General features: G+C 42.1%; 1 protein-coding gene across 2 annotated transcripts in view; it reads right to left on the reverse strand.

Moving 5' to 3' along the window:
• VIT (vitrin) overlaps nt 1-14378 on the reverse strand; it is a 53911-nt gene that overhangs the window by 16904 nt on the left and 22629 nt on the right. Inside the window, exons 6-12 of one of the 2 annotated variants that reach the window (XM_053974447.1) lie at nt 13249-13323; nt 9938-10018; nt 7991-8191; nt 7433-7483; nt 2719-2757; nt 2561-2617; nt 1906-1968 (exon numbers count right to left, since the gene is read on the reverse strand). In XM_053974447.1, coding sequence (XP_053830422.1) covers nt 1906-1968; nt 2561-2617; nt 2719-2757; nt 7433-7483; nt 7991-8191; nt 9938-10018; nt 13249-13323 — 567 coding nt within the window. The remainder of the gene's footprint in view (nt 1-1905; nt 1969-2560; nt 2618-2718; nt 2758-7432; nt 7484-7990; nt 8192-9937; nt 10019-13248; nt 13324-14378) is intronic. The other variant, XM_053974448.1, reaches the window with a different exon arrangement.

Consider the following 14378-nt stretch of genomic DNA (forward strand, 5'->3'; position numbering starts at 1 on the left):
GAAAAAAGGTTCGGGACTTACTGGGAATACAAGCAAATATGTGTTTGTATTTCTTTTTCTTCTTGTTCCGCGGTGAAGAAAACAGAATCATATATGATGGAAAATGTGTGCCTTTTAATCATCTTAGGGTGACATTAAGGAGCCTTAAGCAATTAGATGGGGTGAAATACTGACTTTGTTTTAAGTAAGACTCTGCAGTATTCTCCTGTTTTCTGGCAATGATTTGGCTAGCCTGAGAATTAGCCAGTACATCATTTAGTATGGCCAAAAATGTATGAAAAAGACAAACACAGATGGAAAACAGAAAGAAGAGAAGGAGATTGAAATGAGGAGGAGTAGAAAAGTGAGAGAATGGAGTACATCTTGGGACAAGTGCATTTTAAATATGCTGCAACTAGGTCAACTACAAATTGTCATTTTGACCAGGAGACTGCTGGGTGAGATTACTTGGCTGAAATTATCTGGAAAGATAATAACATATCCTGCATAATAACATATTCTAACCTCAATGTGAATGACTACTTGGCTCTTCCCTGCCAGAATACTCCTCCTGTGATTCCCAGTTCTCACCAAAGCCCTCAGGGCCAAGGGACACCTTCATCTGCTGCAGTCTCTCCCTTCCCAGTGGGTTTGGCTGCCCATGCCAGAGGTCAGCACTGGTACAGGGCAGCACTTGTCTTGTGTTGTGTGTGAGAAAGGACTGTGGAAAGCATCTATGGGACAGCACAGAGATGTGCTCCTTTGCTCCTTGTACCTGTGCCTAGGCTTGTGCCTTGATATCTTGACCCTGACCTTGCCTCACTTACCTGGTGCCCTGCCTCAGCTGGTCAGACCTGCCTCAGTGTTCGGGACTTGCCTGGCAGCCTGGGCTATTGGGTCATCCTGGGAACCACCACTGGACCTGCTCTGCTGCTCTTGTGGGGACTTTGAGGGTCTGCAGCCTCACTGCAGTCCTGCATGCCTTGCTGCAACCTGACTTCCATCCCACATCCCACCCTGGATGCTCCCAGACAAAATCTGTCTCTGAGAAACTCTGCTCTCCATCATGGGAGAGTTAGTGTTTGGTAGGTCTGCTGAGAGCTCTGGAGCCCCTGGAAAGTTGTTGTAGGTCTTGCAAAGTGCCTGCTGACTGGGCTGCTTGCTGGGGAAGGGTCAATTGCACTTCCAGGAAGAGAGAATAGTACAGGTGATGTTTCTACCCTCAGAATTAAAAGCAACTTCTACTTTCACTGTCAGCCTAGAGGTTTCTGGGAATCACAGGAACAGAAGATCTAGCTCTACTGAAGACCTGATAGGCTGCACAGAGCTGGTTGTTTGTTTCCTGTTTTGACTAACAAATAAGAAAAATTGAAAACACTTTGTAGATGTTGATTCTCATGACCTGAAACAACAGGTCACCTGTGACTGAGCTTTCCTTTGCCTTTCCCTTTCAGGAAGCTGCTAGTTGGTGCTCAGTGCATGAGTCTTGCCCTGGTCCTTGACGCTGTTGAGCAGGACGGGAACAAAGAACTCCAGATCAGAAGGCTAAGAAAATGAGCTCTCCCCTTTATTTCAAATGTACTGCTCTATATATAGAGAACTTCGAGAAGACTAATTTCATTGGTCTAGAGTAAAAACATGTCACACCAGGACAAGACTCATGCACTGAGCACCAACTAGTAGTAGAACATATCTATAAACAATGTGAATAACAAGATAGATTAGAGAATTATTTACATTCTTTCCCAACTGTTTCCCAGGCTGTCGCCTGGTTAGAAAACCTTTCTCTTTCTCTCTGACTGAGCTGAGAATACCCACAGGTCCTCCTCCAGGATGCAGGAAAACAATGTGCAGTACAAGGACTAATTTGTGGTTGCTAAAACTGTTAAAGAGAGTGGAAAATCTGCTGCTAGCAGTCTTGCTCACCCAGGTGGACTGGAGAGCTGGCAGCCCTCTGGAAGGTGGCAATGGGCTCTTGGCGCTGAGCACCTGCATGATCGGACAAAGAGGCAAGAGGTTAAATAGACACCAGTGGGTGAGGAGAGAGGAGCATCATCACAAGGGATGCAGTGGCCCCAAATTGTCTTTCTGCACATTTTCAGACCACACAGAAAAGGAAGATGGAAACTATGAATTAATTTAAAAGGGCTGAAAGTGGCTGGAAAAAGAGTTTAAGTGTTAGTAGGTGCTGCAAAGTGCAGCTATTAGCTGGTCTGCTGGAACAACTGGCAGTGGGTCCTGGGATCCTGACTGTGCTCAGGGCCCGTGAACTGGGTCAGGCAAACTTACACAGACACAATGTTCACCTCTCATTTTGCAAAAGCAAATGTTATAGAAGACCTCTATAAATGATTTTAGACTAGTGTTTTGAGAACAACTGCATGTTTAATCAATCTTGTTTACTTTTTTCCTTTAAAGTTACGCTATTGTCATGCGGCAACCACTATGATATCTCCTTTCACTGCAGCCTGATATGAACATGGTTAGGAGGGAAAACCAGTGTGTTACTGCATGACTTGGTAGATGTAAGTGGTAAAAATATCTGCAGGGATAAAATAGAGAAGGATTGTAATGCCTTTACCTGTATTGTGTCGTAAAATATTTCTGTTATTTGCAGAGGTGGCAGTGCCCCTGAATGCTTTGAAAATATTATATTGGTTAGCATATGGAACTTAACCACAAGGTTTTCTAGAATTTAAGCAGTACAAATCTACTGGTTGTTGTTAAATTAAAACATACCTGTATTCTGTCCTCTTCCTTGTGCAGCCTGAACCTGTCCTGTGTAGACATCAAAGTGGAAAAGTGTGATTTATTACAGCGTGTTTGGTTCAGTACTACTGCTACCTAGCTTTTTCACTGAGTCTCACTTTATAGCTGTCAGAATTAATGGTTCATATATAGAGTTGTCATTAATAGACTTTCTTAGATGTTAACTATATATTTTGAGCCTGCTTAGAAAAGGATTGTCTTGTTCTGTCTGTCATACAGATCTGTCTGTTCCCTTTAGTTATGGATATTACTTCTAAGTCTCTGGTCTGCATTTAAAAGATCTGCAGTTACCTCTGTGATTTGCTGTCCTTTGTAATTTTCCTTCTCCCACTCACACTGGTGATCTGTGTTTATCTCTATTTCTGTACCATCCAATTGTCCTAGTTGTGTGAGGAAGGTTTTAACCCTAACCCCAAAACAATCCCCCAGACCAGATACTACCCTTTCTGCAGAGATTAAGTGGATATGAGCAAGCAGGCAGACCGTAAGTAATGAGACAATGGAAAAATAATGTGGGAGAATTCATGTGTCTGACATGTCTTCTACACAAAGGCTTTTTTTAAAGGTGATTGGGTTATTAAATTCCCATTGTTCAAAAATACTGAAGGCTCAAAGCATTTGCAGATGAAAACCATGTCTTTAATCATGCCTTTCATTTCATTAATTATTCCTAAGAAGCCTGTTAACAAATTTATCCTTTAACAAGCCTTTATTCATTAGTTTTCCCAGAAATATTAATTTGAAAGCCTGGTGAAATCAGTGGGAATGTTCTACCAGACTCTGTGAACACTGGACAGGGGCCCGGGAGGTTATTTTATCAATAAGATGTCATCAATGAGACCATTTTGAATGGTTGTCTCAGAAAACAGAAATTGCTGCTCCTTGGGAGCTTGACATTGCAAAATTAGGTGAAGTAAGTAGCTTGTGTTTGACCCAAACTTGAACCTTCCAGGCCACTAGAAGCCCTTTGATGGGATTTCTAGGAGCTGTCCTGAGAGACCTTGTAAACTCCAGATGCCAGAGAGATCCTGTTTATGGAAGTAATGGGCTCATCTGCCAAAACTGGCAAGGCTTTTAAACTCTTAAGCTTGTAAGGCTCCAGATGGACCACAGCTATACCAGGCTGAGTATTCAGATTTCAGAGAGAAAAATCTGTGTGTGCAGCAGTCAGTGTTGTATGGAATTGTGCAGGGCAGGCTTTACACACAGGAGATCAGTATGAGCCAAAGTGGTGGTAGAAAATTAACTCTGAGTCTCGGAGCTGCCCTTGTCTCATGTTTGCCATGACTGAGCCCCAATGCATATCTAACACTCTTTACAAGATCAGTGGAAACAGAGTACAAGAGGGTAAAAGAGACATTACCTCAGTATCCAAGTATTTAATCCCACTTTTAAATTTTAATTTGATGTTAGCAATGTGGATTTTTCTCTATGCATGACTGCTGGGCCATGGAGCTGCTCCCTCTTGCTATACCTCCCAAAGGCACATTACCCCCATCCCTGCAGTAAGCTGCTTTCTGCCATGCTTTTGTTGGGTGGGGCAAACATGGTGGTGATAGAGGAGAAAAAGTTGGAATTGCACTTCCAGGTTGCAAAGCTTGCTCTTCCTTCGAATCTGAGATGTCAGTGAGGCTGTGGCATGGGAATATGTGTTCATTAGAACAGAGCTCTGTGTAAGCTGGAGGCTGAGCAGGACTAGGAGAAGTCTGTAACAAACTGGGGATGGACAGTCCCAGGCAAATTCCAAGAACTGGGTCAAAAATCAAAGTAGTGGAGCAGAGAGACCTTGGTTGGCAAGTTCTGTGGTGAGCAGGGAGGCATGGAAGCAAGAAATGATGAGAACAGCGGTTTGCATGCAGTTTAGAGTGAACCTTGTGAATAATGAGAACTGATTTGAGAAGAAGAGGAGCTACTCTGTGCACAAAACATGCCTGGCCATCTGCAACTTGGTCAGCACCCTTGATGGGTTAAGAAGTCAGGGATAACTTGGGGAGGAAGGCAGCATCCAAAAATAAACTCCAGCTGCTCTCCCTGGTGCCAGGATGGAATGTTTGTCCAGTGCTTCCTGAAGGCATGAGCCCTACTGGTCTTCCTGCTGAAGAGCTTTCAATGCCCTCTCTAGCACTTACACTACCACTGTCTCATGTCCTTTCAATACTTTTCTGTTTACTGCCCTATTAAGTCACAGCTGAGGATGAAATCTGTGTAGTGTATCATGGTAGGCAGTGTCCAGTTTAGAGTCCCTGTTTGAAAATAGATGCAACCATTGACCCCATCTGGATACAGAGGGCAGGAAAGCACCTCACCTGACAATGCCCAGGCAATTGCTGCCCAATGCTTGGTTGCCAGCGCAATGCTTCAACATGGCACCAAGGATCAGGACATGATTTTTGATTGCAGTCTTCACAGAAGCACTGGATTTAGACCCAAGCCTCATCTAGGGTCCAAGCTGCTGTGCAAGAAAGGATTGCTTAAAGAGCTGGGATGGGAGAGAACAAGTGAGCTTGTGGCCCTTGGGAGTGTGCTGGGTTTATTGCTGTTGGACAGAGGCAGAAGCCTTAGTAGGGCAGGCAGGAACCAGCTGTCCTATGGCACACTAGTCACATCAGTGTTTTTTCATTTAGCAGTTTTTGCACATCAAGTCTTTGAGGCAGGGGCCTGCCAATGGAGCAGAGTTTCCTTTATTTTTTATGTTACTCTATCTTTGACAAGCAGAAGATAAAGAGGAAAGAATAGCAAGAACTAGGGCAGCGGTTTTGCCCCTGCTCTCATGCTCTAATCTGCAAGTCCTGCCTTTCTTTTGCTCCTGTGAACTATTGCCAGTGCCAGTGGCTGGAAATGGAAACGGTCTGTTCATTCTGACTGTGCTCTGTTTCATAGCTCTTTACTTTTGAGGTGTCTTTTGCAGGCAAACTACCAATGCACAGTGAGAGGTAGATCTGTGAGTCTCTGTGAGCCAGGATGGACAGGAGAACATCTGATCCTGTCCAGTCAAGCCAAACTCTGGTTAATACCAACAACCAGAAACACTGAATGATAGCAGTGGGTCCTAAAGGCTCCTCTGACAGAGAAAACAGCTTTATGTATGGTCATGACATCAAAACTGTATTTGTACTTTCTGTATTTTTTAATTTATCCAGCTCTTCTCTTTCAGAATCAGGAAGGGGTGAGGAGAATTCAGGAATATCAGGTACTGATATGTTGGACATAATCCTAGAAATGTAGTCTGTGAAATCAGAAGTAGATCTCTACCACTCCAGCTCTTAGCTGTGATCACTTTAATATTTTGGGAATTAATTTATGCTTAGAATGTCAGTAAAGAAAATTGTGAAGAAAGATGAATCCAAATTACAATTAAGTGACCACTGAAAACATTGGAAAATTTGAGAAATTTTTGTTTTGGGGTCCTTGGTTGTTTTTTTGGTTTTGTTTCCAATTTTTGGACTAAATTACTTGTCTTATTAAAGCAAATACAACCTTCCCACTGATGTCAGTGTTGCCAATACTTTACTCTCAACACTCATCTCTTTCTGACTGGGGAACCTCAAACAGGGTTTCCTAATTGCTAGTAAAGACAGTAACTCTGTGCTCAGCCTGTGGGAATAGGAAGTATAAAAGAAAACAACAAGCAGAACCAAGTTAACAGGCATATTAAATACTGACTGATGCATATTTCAACAGAATTTAAACCCTTTTGAATCTTTAAATGTCTGTAAATTTCTGTAAATCCTGTCATGCACATACCTACCTGCACATTTGACTTGTTAAGATTAACCCCTTCAGCCCCTCTGCCTTTATTCTGAACTTACGACTAAATTTTACTTAATTGTGCTTCCCCTCAAGACCTGAACTACCCAAAAGATGCTTGCCCTGCCATGTTCTTGGCTGTGAATTACTTGGCACTGGGGATGACTGCAGTAATGTGAGAGGAAAGCTGAGTCGAAAGCACTTAGAAATAGCTATGGAGCATGAAAGCTAATGATAGCCCAGCTCCCTTTTCACTCAAAAGCAATCATATCCCCATGCTCAGAACCTTTCAAACAGTTGAAAATATTCTCCTTTTCTTGACTGCACAGCTGAGCAATTGCACAGTGTATGGAAAAACACCTCTATATACTTGCATGCAGGCTGTGGGCTGGACTGGGAGCAGGCTCCTGGACTGAGGTGCAGAGCTCTGAGCAGCCGCCATTCTGCTGTCAATAACAAGTGGCAAGCCAGGAATAACATCACATGTATGCCAGGCTCAGAGCCACAGCCTGAGATTTTTGAGAGAAGAGTGCTTTAACGTATGTCAGCATTTCAGAGCTTCCAGCCCTAAGCTTAGATGGCTGTGCAGCCCTCTGCATTGTGTGTTTTACAACTAAATCAAGTCTCCCTTTGAAGGAGTATGACAGAAGGAAGTAATAGGAAAACATGATTCAAATAGCAAAATCTTCGTCTCAAGTTTTGCAAAATCCAGCTTTTGTCACAGCTGAAATGGGCAGATACTCACTAGTAACGCTGCCTCAGAACTGTGGGTCAGTAGCATCTTTGACATGCAGGCCAAGCATCTGTTTTTCCAGTTTAAATCCAGACTTGGATTCAGTCATTGAGTTTGCTGAGGCTTGAAAGTTTATTGAATCATTGTTGCCCTAAAACACACTGTGCTGCATGCCTTGTGGCATACTTACTTCACCATACTTACTTGCTGCTGCAGCTACCACAGATGCATATGCTGGGTGGACACTGCTAGAACCTAAAAATAATAGATTTTCATTTTCAGCAATTGAAGCAAATCCCCACAATGCTAATGAATAACAATAAATGAAGAAGGAAAGATTAAGGAAAATCAGATGTTCAAAAAAGGTATGATAATCCTTTCACAGTGTTTTAATCTTAAAAATTCAAAAGCCATTACAAAAAATATATTACAGCTTTAATCTATTGAAAGTTATCACAAAATTAATTCTAAAATGAGTCTTCACCTATCTGTTGATCTCTCAGTCTAGACACGAAAATCAAAGAACTATTTATTGACTTCTATACCTGAAAATCATAACAGCATTTGGGGATGGAGAGCTTACTCTCATATGAATTGGTCTGCTGGACTTATATATATATTTTCACTCCTAGTATTTCTACATTGAATTACTGAACTCATGCTCCTCTAAATCATGGTATATCCAGCTGTATATCTTGTTCCTTAAATTTTAGGAGAGCTGTCAGTCCAGAGGAAAGCAATGAAAACATCCATGCTACTGACCCATATCTCTGACCCTGTGCGGTCCAGGTCTAGTCTTGGCTGGAGCTGCTGTGGTTCTGGTTGCTGCAGGTGTTGTGGTTGGCTGTGGCACTGTGGTGGAAGGATCTGTCGTCGTGGTCGTTGGTGTGGGGGTTGTAGTGGCCATTTGTGTGGCTGGGGTTGGCACCAGAGTTGTCTGGTACTCTTTGTGGACTGTATCCCCTGTAGGAATATTGACATGTCACTGTGGCTGGATGTGTGACATATATGGAAGTGTCAGCAGCAGCACTCAATGTTTAAGGCAACCCAGAAACTGGCATTCTCTTCAGAATGCCTACAAGCATCCTCATCTGTGGAGCCATTAGTGCCTTCATTATGGATGTGTTGTGCAGGTGCCTGTGTGGCACTCTGCTCTCAGAGGGTGCTGACAACAGCCTGTTGCAGCATTAATGTTCCCCCTACACTTTTCTGCTTCGGCCAGGAACACATCAAACTGACAGATGTCTCAGACTTATGAAATGGTTCAACCCTCCAGTTGCAGATTCTGTTTTGGCATAGTCTTTTCTCAGTGTAATTAAGCACTTAGAAGGTCCATATAAATGGAAATCAGCTGGCATCTGGTAGTAAAGATGGCCAATCTGAGTCATGGACCAGAAAAAAAATGCAGCACTGAAATGTTTTTGACAGGAAGACAATTTTCAGATAAAGATGATTTGGGGGAGTGGGTCAGAGCCAGAGCAGGGAGCGTCAGGGCTTTGGCTGAGGAGAGTGGGGGAGAGCACCACCTGGAAGGTGCCAACCTCATCTAAGTTTGACTCATCTCACAGTTGCTACTACTTTTAAAATGTATCATCTGTTGTGAGAACAGTGACAATTCTAGTTGCAAAATATACATCCTAAATATCCTTATAAAAAATAGTCAACATGCTTAGGTTCTTCCAAGTAATTTTCTCAAAAAAGTTTTTTCACTGCTATCTTTTCCATCTAGCTACAAAAAACTGCCCTAAAATATATTCCATGTTAACCTTGGTCTTGTTCCTTTCCTCCCTGCCGATAGCCATGGGGATGGCCTGACACACTGTTTACATTGAAAGGGAGCGGAGCACACTCTATTCACTGCTGCACAACACAAGCTTGTGTTCTACTGCTATTTCTGGATGTTCTCCTTTTGGAAGGCATCGTTGTGAAACTGTCTGGTGGATTAATTATCACCTAATGCTAGGCAGTGAAAAACTCAGATCTCAGACAGTTTTAATGGAATAATGCTGAAAGAGGGCTCAGAAGAAAAACAAAACAACTCAGCTGAAAAAAATCAGCATGAATGGCTCTTTTTGGGCTGAACAGTGCAGTGCTCCATGAAACTGTGCTAAAAGAAAGAAAACAGAGGGCACAGTGAGTCTTCCCTGTGATCCTATGCTGCTGGAGTAGGGAGCAGGCACACTGGCCAGCTTTATACCCCAGTCTGTGAGGAGCAAAGAATCTGGAAGCTAACAGTATTAGCAGAAAATCTGAGGAAGGAGCATAGTAAGAGCAAAGAAAATCTGTTGCCTTGGTGCATGTTGGCTGAGTTTCTCATGGATCCTTTAACACAAGAGGAAGCTGTTCCCAGTGCTCCTGCAGGCAGGGTACCCATCTCTTTCACAGTATCTTCAAAGGGTTTGCAGGGCACGTGCCCTGCATAGGAGATTGCCAAGAACCATAATGCAAGATTTTCAAGTTCACAAAACCTGAACTCATCCAAAACACAAGCAGAAATTAAATTCCGTGGGTGCCCTCTTCTCTGAATTAGCAGAAGCCCTTCAAGATCCATAGCAGTTTGGTTTGGTGGGAAAGGGGCTGTGGAGACGAGGTTGGATGGGGGAGGTGAAGCTGTCTGTGTAACCAGTGTCAAAATGCTTCCTATAAGCACCCACAGGCAGATTAGGGAGGTTGGATACTGTAAAGAGCACCAAGATCCCCAACCCTTACCTTGATCTGATGCTTTTCCTGATGTGTTAGCAGCGTCTGCACTCTTCGTACCTTTTAGGTCTTGCTCTGTCTTTTTAGGCTCTAAAGCAAAATTGAGCACATTAGAAAAGGCAGCTCTGTAAAGAAAATAATTTCAAGTCTCCCATTTAGAGATTATCAGTCCCCAAAGGAAGGCATCCTGTCACATGCTATTAGGTAGCTTTGGCAGTCCAGTCAGCGCTTTATCACCTACTGGGAAAAAGCCACGGGAGGGAGAAGTCACCCCTTATCTTTCATGCCAAACTTTGGCATTTTTACAGCCCAAAAGTTCCTGCCAGTATCAGTAGAATTTCTGAAGTGAGGGAGAAGCATGGGCATTTGCCACCAATAAGCCAATACTCATAAGATTTAATGCATCGTATTTTTTTCCTTCAAGTAGTAGCATGTTCTGAGAACCAGGGTGTACGTTGTTTGGGAAATACTTGCTAATGTACAATCTTTCAGTCACTAATTCATGTTCAGATGTATTTCTTTCTTGCCTGACATTTTGAGATCATTATGGGGCCAAATCCTGAATGCCATAGACTGGCTTAGAAGGAAAAAGGAGATTTTTTTGCTTCTTTTTTTTATTTCTAAGACCCAGAGACACCAACATACTTGGAATACTTATTATAGTTTATTTACCTCACAAAATAATCTGCTTCTGCTTTTTTATCTGACTGAGTACTGGAGGATTTTTTTTTTTTTTTTTTTTTTTTATTCTCTAGCTCTTTTGGCAGCATCAAACTATTTGAGAATTTACTGCAGTGTTAATGTTTTCCTAAAATTTTGTACTGTTTTTTCTAAACATCTTTTAATAGCTTTGAGCAGCTGTGAAGAGTTACAGTTTTGGGAAGGCTTTTCTTGCCATGCCTAGCATTTGAGAAGCACTGTAACCACCAGGAGCATTTAAAGGAATGTCAGGCACTATGAATCTCTGGCATCTCTGGGATGAGGACTAAAATTGCATCTCTGACAGCTGATCAGGTATGAAGTAGGATTTTTTTTGTTAATCTGACAGCAGTGACTGTCATACTCAAAGGACTGCTTTTGCCTCCTGCAGATAATGGATTTAAGTATCAAAGTGAACAGTGTGGTCTCTGTACTTAAAATTAGAAGAAAAAGTAGCTTTTTTTAATATTAAAAAGTAACTAGGAAATTCTCTTTCACCAAATGGCCCTGGCTGTGTATTACAGAGACTTTTATCTTAAAGACAAGCTTCTTTCTGACAGAGAACAGCAGAGATGGCTGAGTTGAGGGGGCAAATCTAAGGAGGGCTGATAGGGCCAAGTAGGGCTTGAGGAAGATAAATTGTGAACAATGGATCTCTTTGCTACCTGTGGGACAAGGCTGGGCAAAATCAGGCAGTGACATTGGGTTTGATATAATAGTTGCTTGCTCCTCTGATAATCCTGGGCTTTCTCTGCATGAATGCACTGTCTTTGTTGTTAGGCATTTTCATTCACACTATTTGATTCAGGAGCAAAGTGAAGACTTGTGTCTTTGGTTTGCTGCCAGAACAAGCTCCTGGTATTTTGTTTGTGTGACAGAACCCTGACTGATGATGCTGGCCATTTCTATACTGATTCTTACGTTACATGGCTTTTGGCACTGGTGGAAGACACCATTGCTTACAGCCTGCTAAGTTCAATCCTGGCTGTGATTGTCTCTGGTCTGCTTTGAAATGTTTGAGTTGATATTTCAAGTATGGCTACACTTGGGGATGATGAGCTGTGATTTAATGAACATTTCTCAGAAAAAGTCAAGATTCCTAAGGTATTGCCCTCCCTTCTAGCACAGCATAGTATTTGGGTGAAATAATTTCTGCATATGTGGTCAAGAAATATACAAATCTGTACTTATTTGATTATAAATGCAAAGGTATTGCAAATTAAAGGCGTGGAATTGAGCTGCACATATTTGGTCTGAACAACTACAGCTTTTAGATTTAAATTGGTTTTTGTTTAAGTGAAAATATAAAGATGAAGGGCAATGAAGCTGGTGAAAGGGCTGGAGCATAAATCATATGAGGAGCAGCTGAGGGAACTCAGTTTTTCTAGCTTGGGAAAAAAAAACCTCAAGGCTCAGAGGGAACTTAATGGCTCTCTACAAGTATCTGAAAGGAGGTTGTAGTGAGGTGGGGGTCAGTCAAGAGGAAATGGCCTCAAGTTGCTCCAAGGGAGGTTTAGACTGGATATTAGAAAGAATTTCTTCACAGAAAGTGTTGTCAATCTTTGGAGCAGGCTTTCCAGGGAAGTGATAAAATTACCATCCCTGGACATATTTGAAAGACACGTAGATGTGGCACTTAAGGACATGGTTATGATGGGCATGACTGTGCTGAGTTGTACTTGATGGCTTCTTCTGACCATAATGATTCTATAATTCTGTGAGAAAAGAGCTCTGTACTTTTCTTCCAAGGAGCAAACAATAATGTACAGGAGAAAAGTAGGTCTCCAAGTAACCTCTCTGTGGTCTTGGATGAATACACCCAATGCCAGGCATTTGAGTTCATGGAGAAGATACAGCATGTTCCCTTTAACCACAGCTCACAGTGGATATGCCCAGGAAGGCTCAGGCTCAGCAATCAGCAAAAGGACTGTGTAAGGGAAGTGCACTGTAGTATGGGACATTAACTTTCTTTTTGTTTGCATCCCCAAGAGAGAGTCTGAACCTTACCTAGCTGTAACAGGGAGCAAAACCAAGTGTCATTTCAGTGACAGAGGTTATCCATGTGCACTTGAATGTCAGCTACCCACCAGTGTGAAACTTGATCAAAGACCTCTTCAAACAACTAAATTATTTAAACTGAGTTGAGTCTTACAGAATGGATGCTGACAAAAATGATTACACACAGTAGTTCTTTATTGTAGCATTCTTACTTAAGCTGCTGTGGATTACCATGGCTTTCATTTGTATTATATTGCTATTTAATATTATGCTCTCAGCACTGACTATCCCAAGAGATAACATGAGTAACATTAGGAGAAAACCAACATGTATAACCTCAAATGCTTGCAAATAACCAGCACACCATCATATTCAGTAACAGATCTAAAGCAAGGGGGAAATTATTTGGAAACGGAAGTCTGTGAAACATGGTATGACCAAAAAATAGAAATTGTCTGAGATGATTTCCATATGCTTAAGATAAAAAAATACCACGAGTGATTTGGATGACATACTAATGGATGCATGAACTTCTGCCTCTGAATAGTTGTCGTTATACAACTGAGAAGCTATGACAGATAGCTGTGAAGGGATGTAAGGGAAAGTCAGTCACAAATACTTGCCTGATTTAACAGCCGTACTTTTTGAAGAATATTCAAGAGTTGATGGATAAGTCACACCTTTTCTTGGTTTGCCCTCTACAAAAAAATATATATTAGAAGGCATCACAAAATAAGTTTTTATGATAAATTTCTCATCTAATGTAGGCATTCAGAATCAGATCCCTCTTCCTTACTTCCCAATTCATTTTCATGAATATTTCTTTCATCTGATGGCAGAATCTCAAAACCATACCACTAAAAATATTGGTGCCTAAATCCAGAATCATAAAAAAGGAGTTAGAAAGCATGAAAACACAGTACTGGGGAGGATTTGCAGAGGCCAGTTAGTTCAATCTTTTGCTCTCATATGATATTGAGTACAAGGGGACCATTCCTGAAAAACATCTGTACAACTTTTAATTAAACCCACAGCTTCCCTAGGCAGCCTTCTCCAATGCCTGACTATGCAGTTGACTTGGAAAGCATGTTTGATGTGGAATTCATTTCATCACGCACACAGCATTCTTCTCTGACCTCACTTCTGCAAGATGCCATTTCTGGCAACAGTCTTTTGCAGTAATAACAGTGAGAGAAGGCTGTGCTTGTGTGTGGGAACATATGGTACCTATATTTAGATCTAAAATGAGAGTCCTGTCTTGAAACAATGAGGTATGTTTCCCGGTTAAGCTTTAAACCACAAATCTTTTCAGTGCCAGAGCAGACGCCATCTCTGTTGGTACGTGTGGCCTGCAATTCCATCTCTTGGGACAGTTTTTATAATCGCATACATCACTGAATGAAAAGTGTTGCAGAAAAGCCCACCAGGGAAGACTGCTTTGGCCTCTAGGAGTTGAGGGATGTAGGCCTTCCAGACCCTGGTGACTGTCTCTATGAGATGCTGTGCTGTGTCATGTATCCAGACCAGCTCTGGTGAGACCTATCTCCACCTCCTGCAAAACCTGAGTCATGATGATCTCTCCTCTATACCTTTGGGGGATTCTTTAAGGAGGTACATATGGCACTGCAAGCATGTCAGTTGTCATCCTGGGTGATTAATACAGAGACCAACAGCACTGAACAGAATTAATTCCTACAGACTGAGCCACTCCTGGGAACTGGGGACTGTTTCTCCCGTGATGGTGATGCCTTAA

The sequence above is a fragment of the Vidua macroura genome, chromosome 3, assembly GCF_024509145.1.
Source record: "Vidua macroura isolate BioBank_ID:100142 chromosome 3, ASM2450914v1, whole genome shotgun sequence".
NCBI lineage: Eukaryota > Metazoa > Chordata > Aves > Passeriformes > Viduidae > Vidua > Vidua macroura.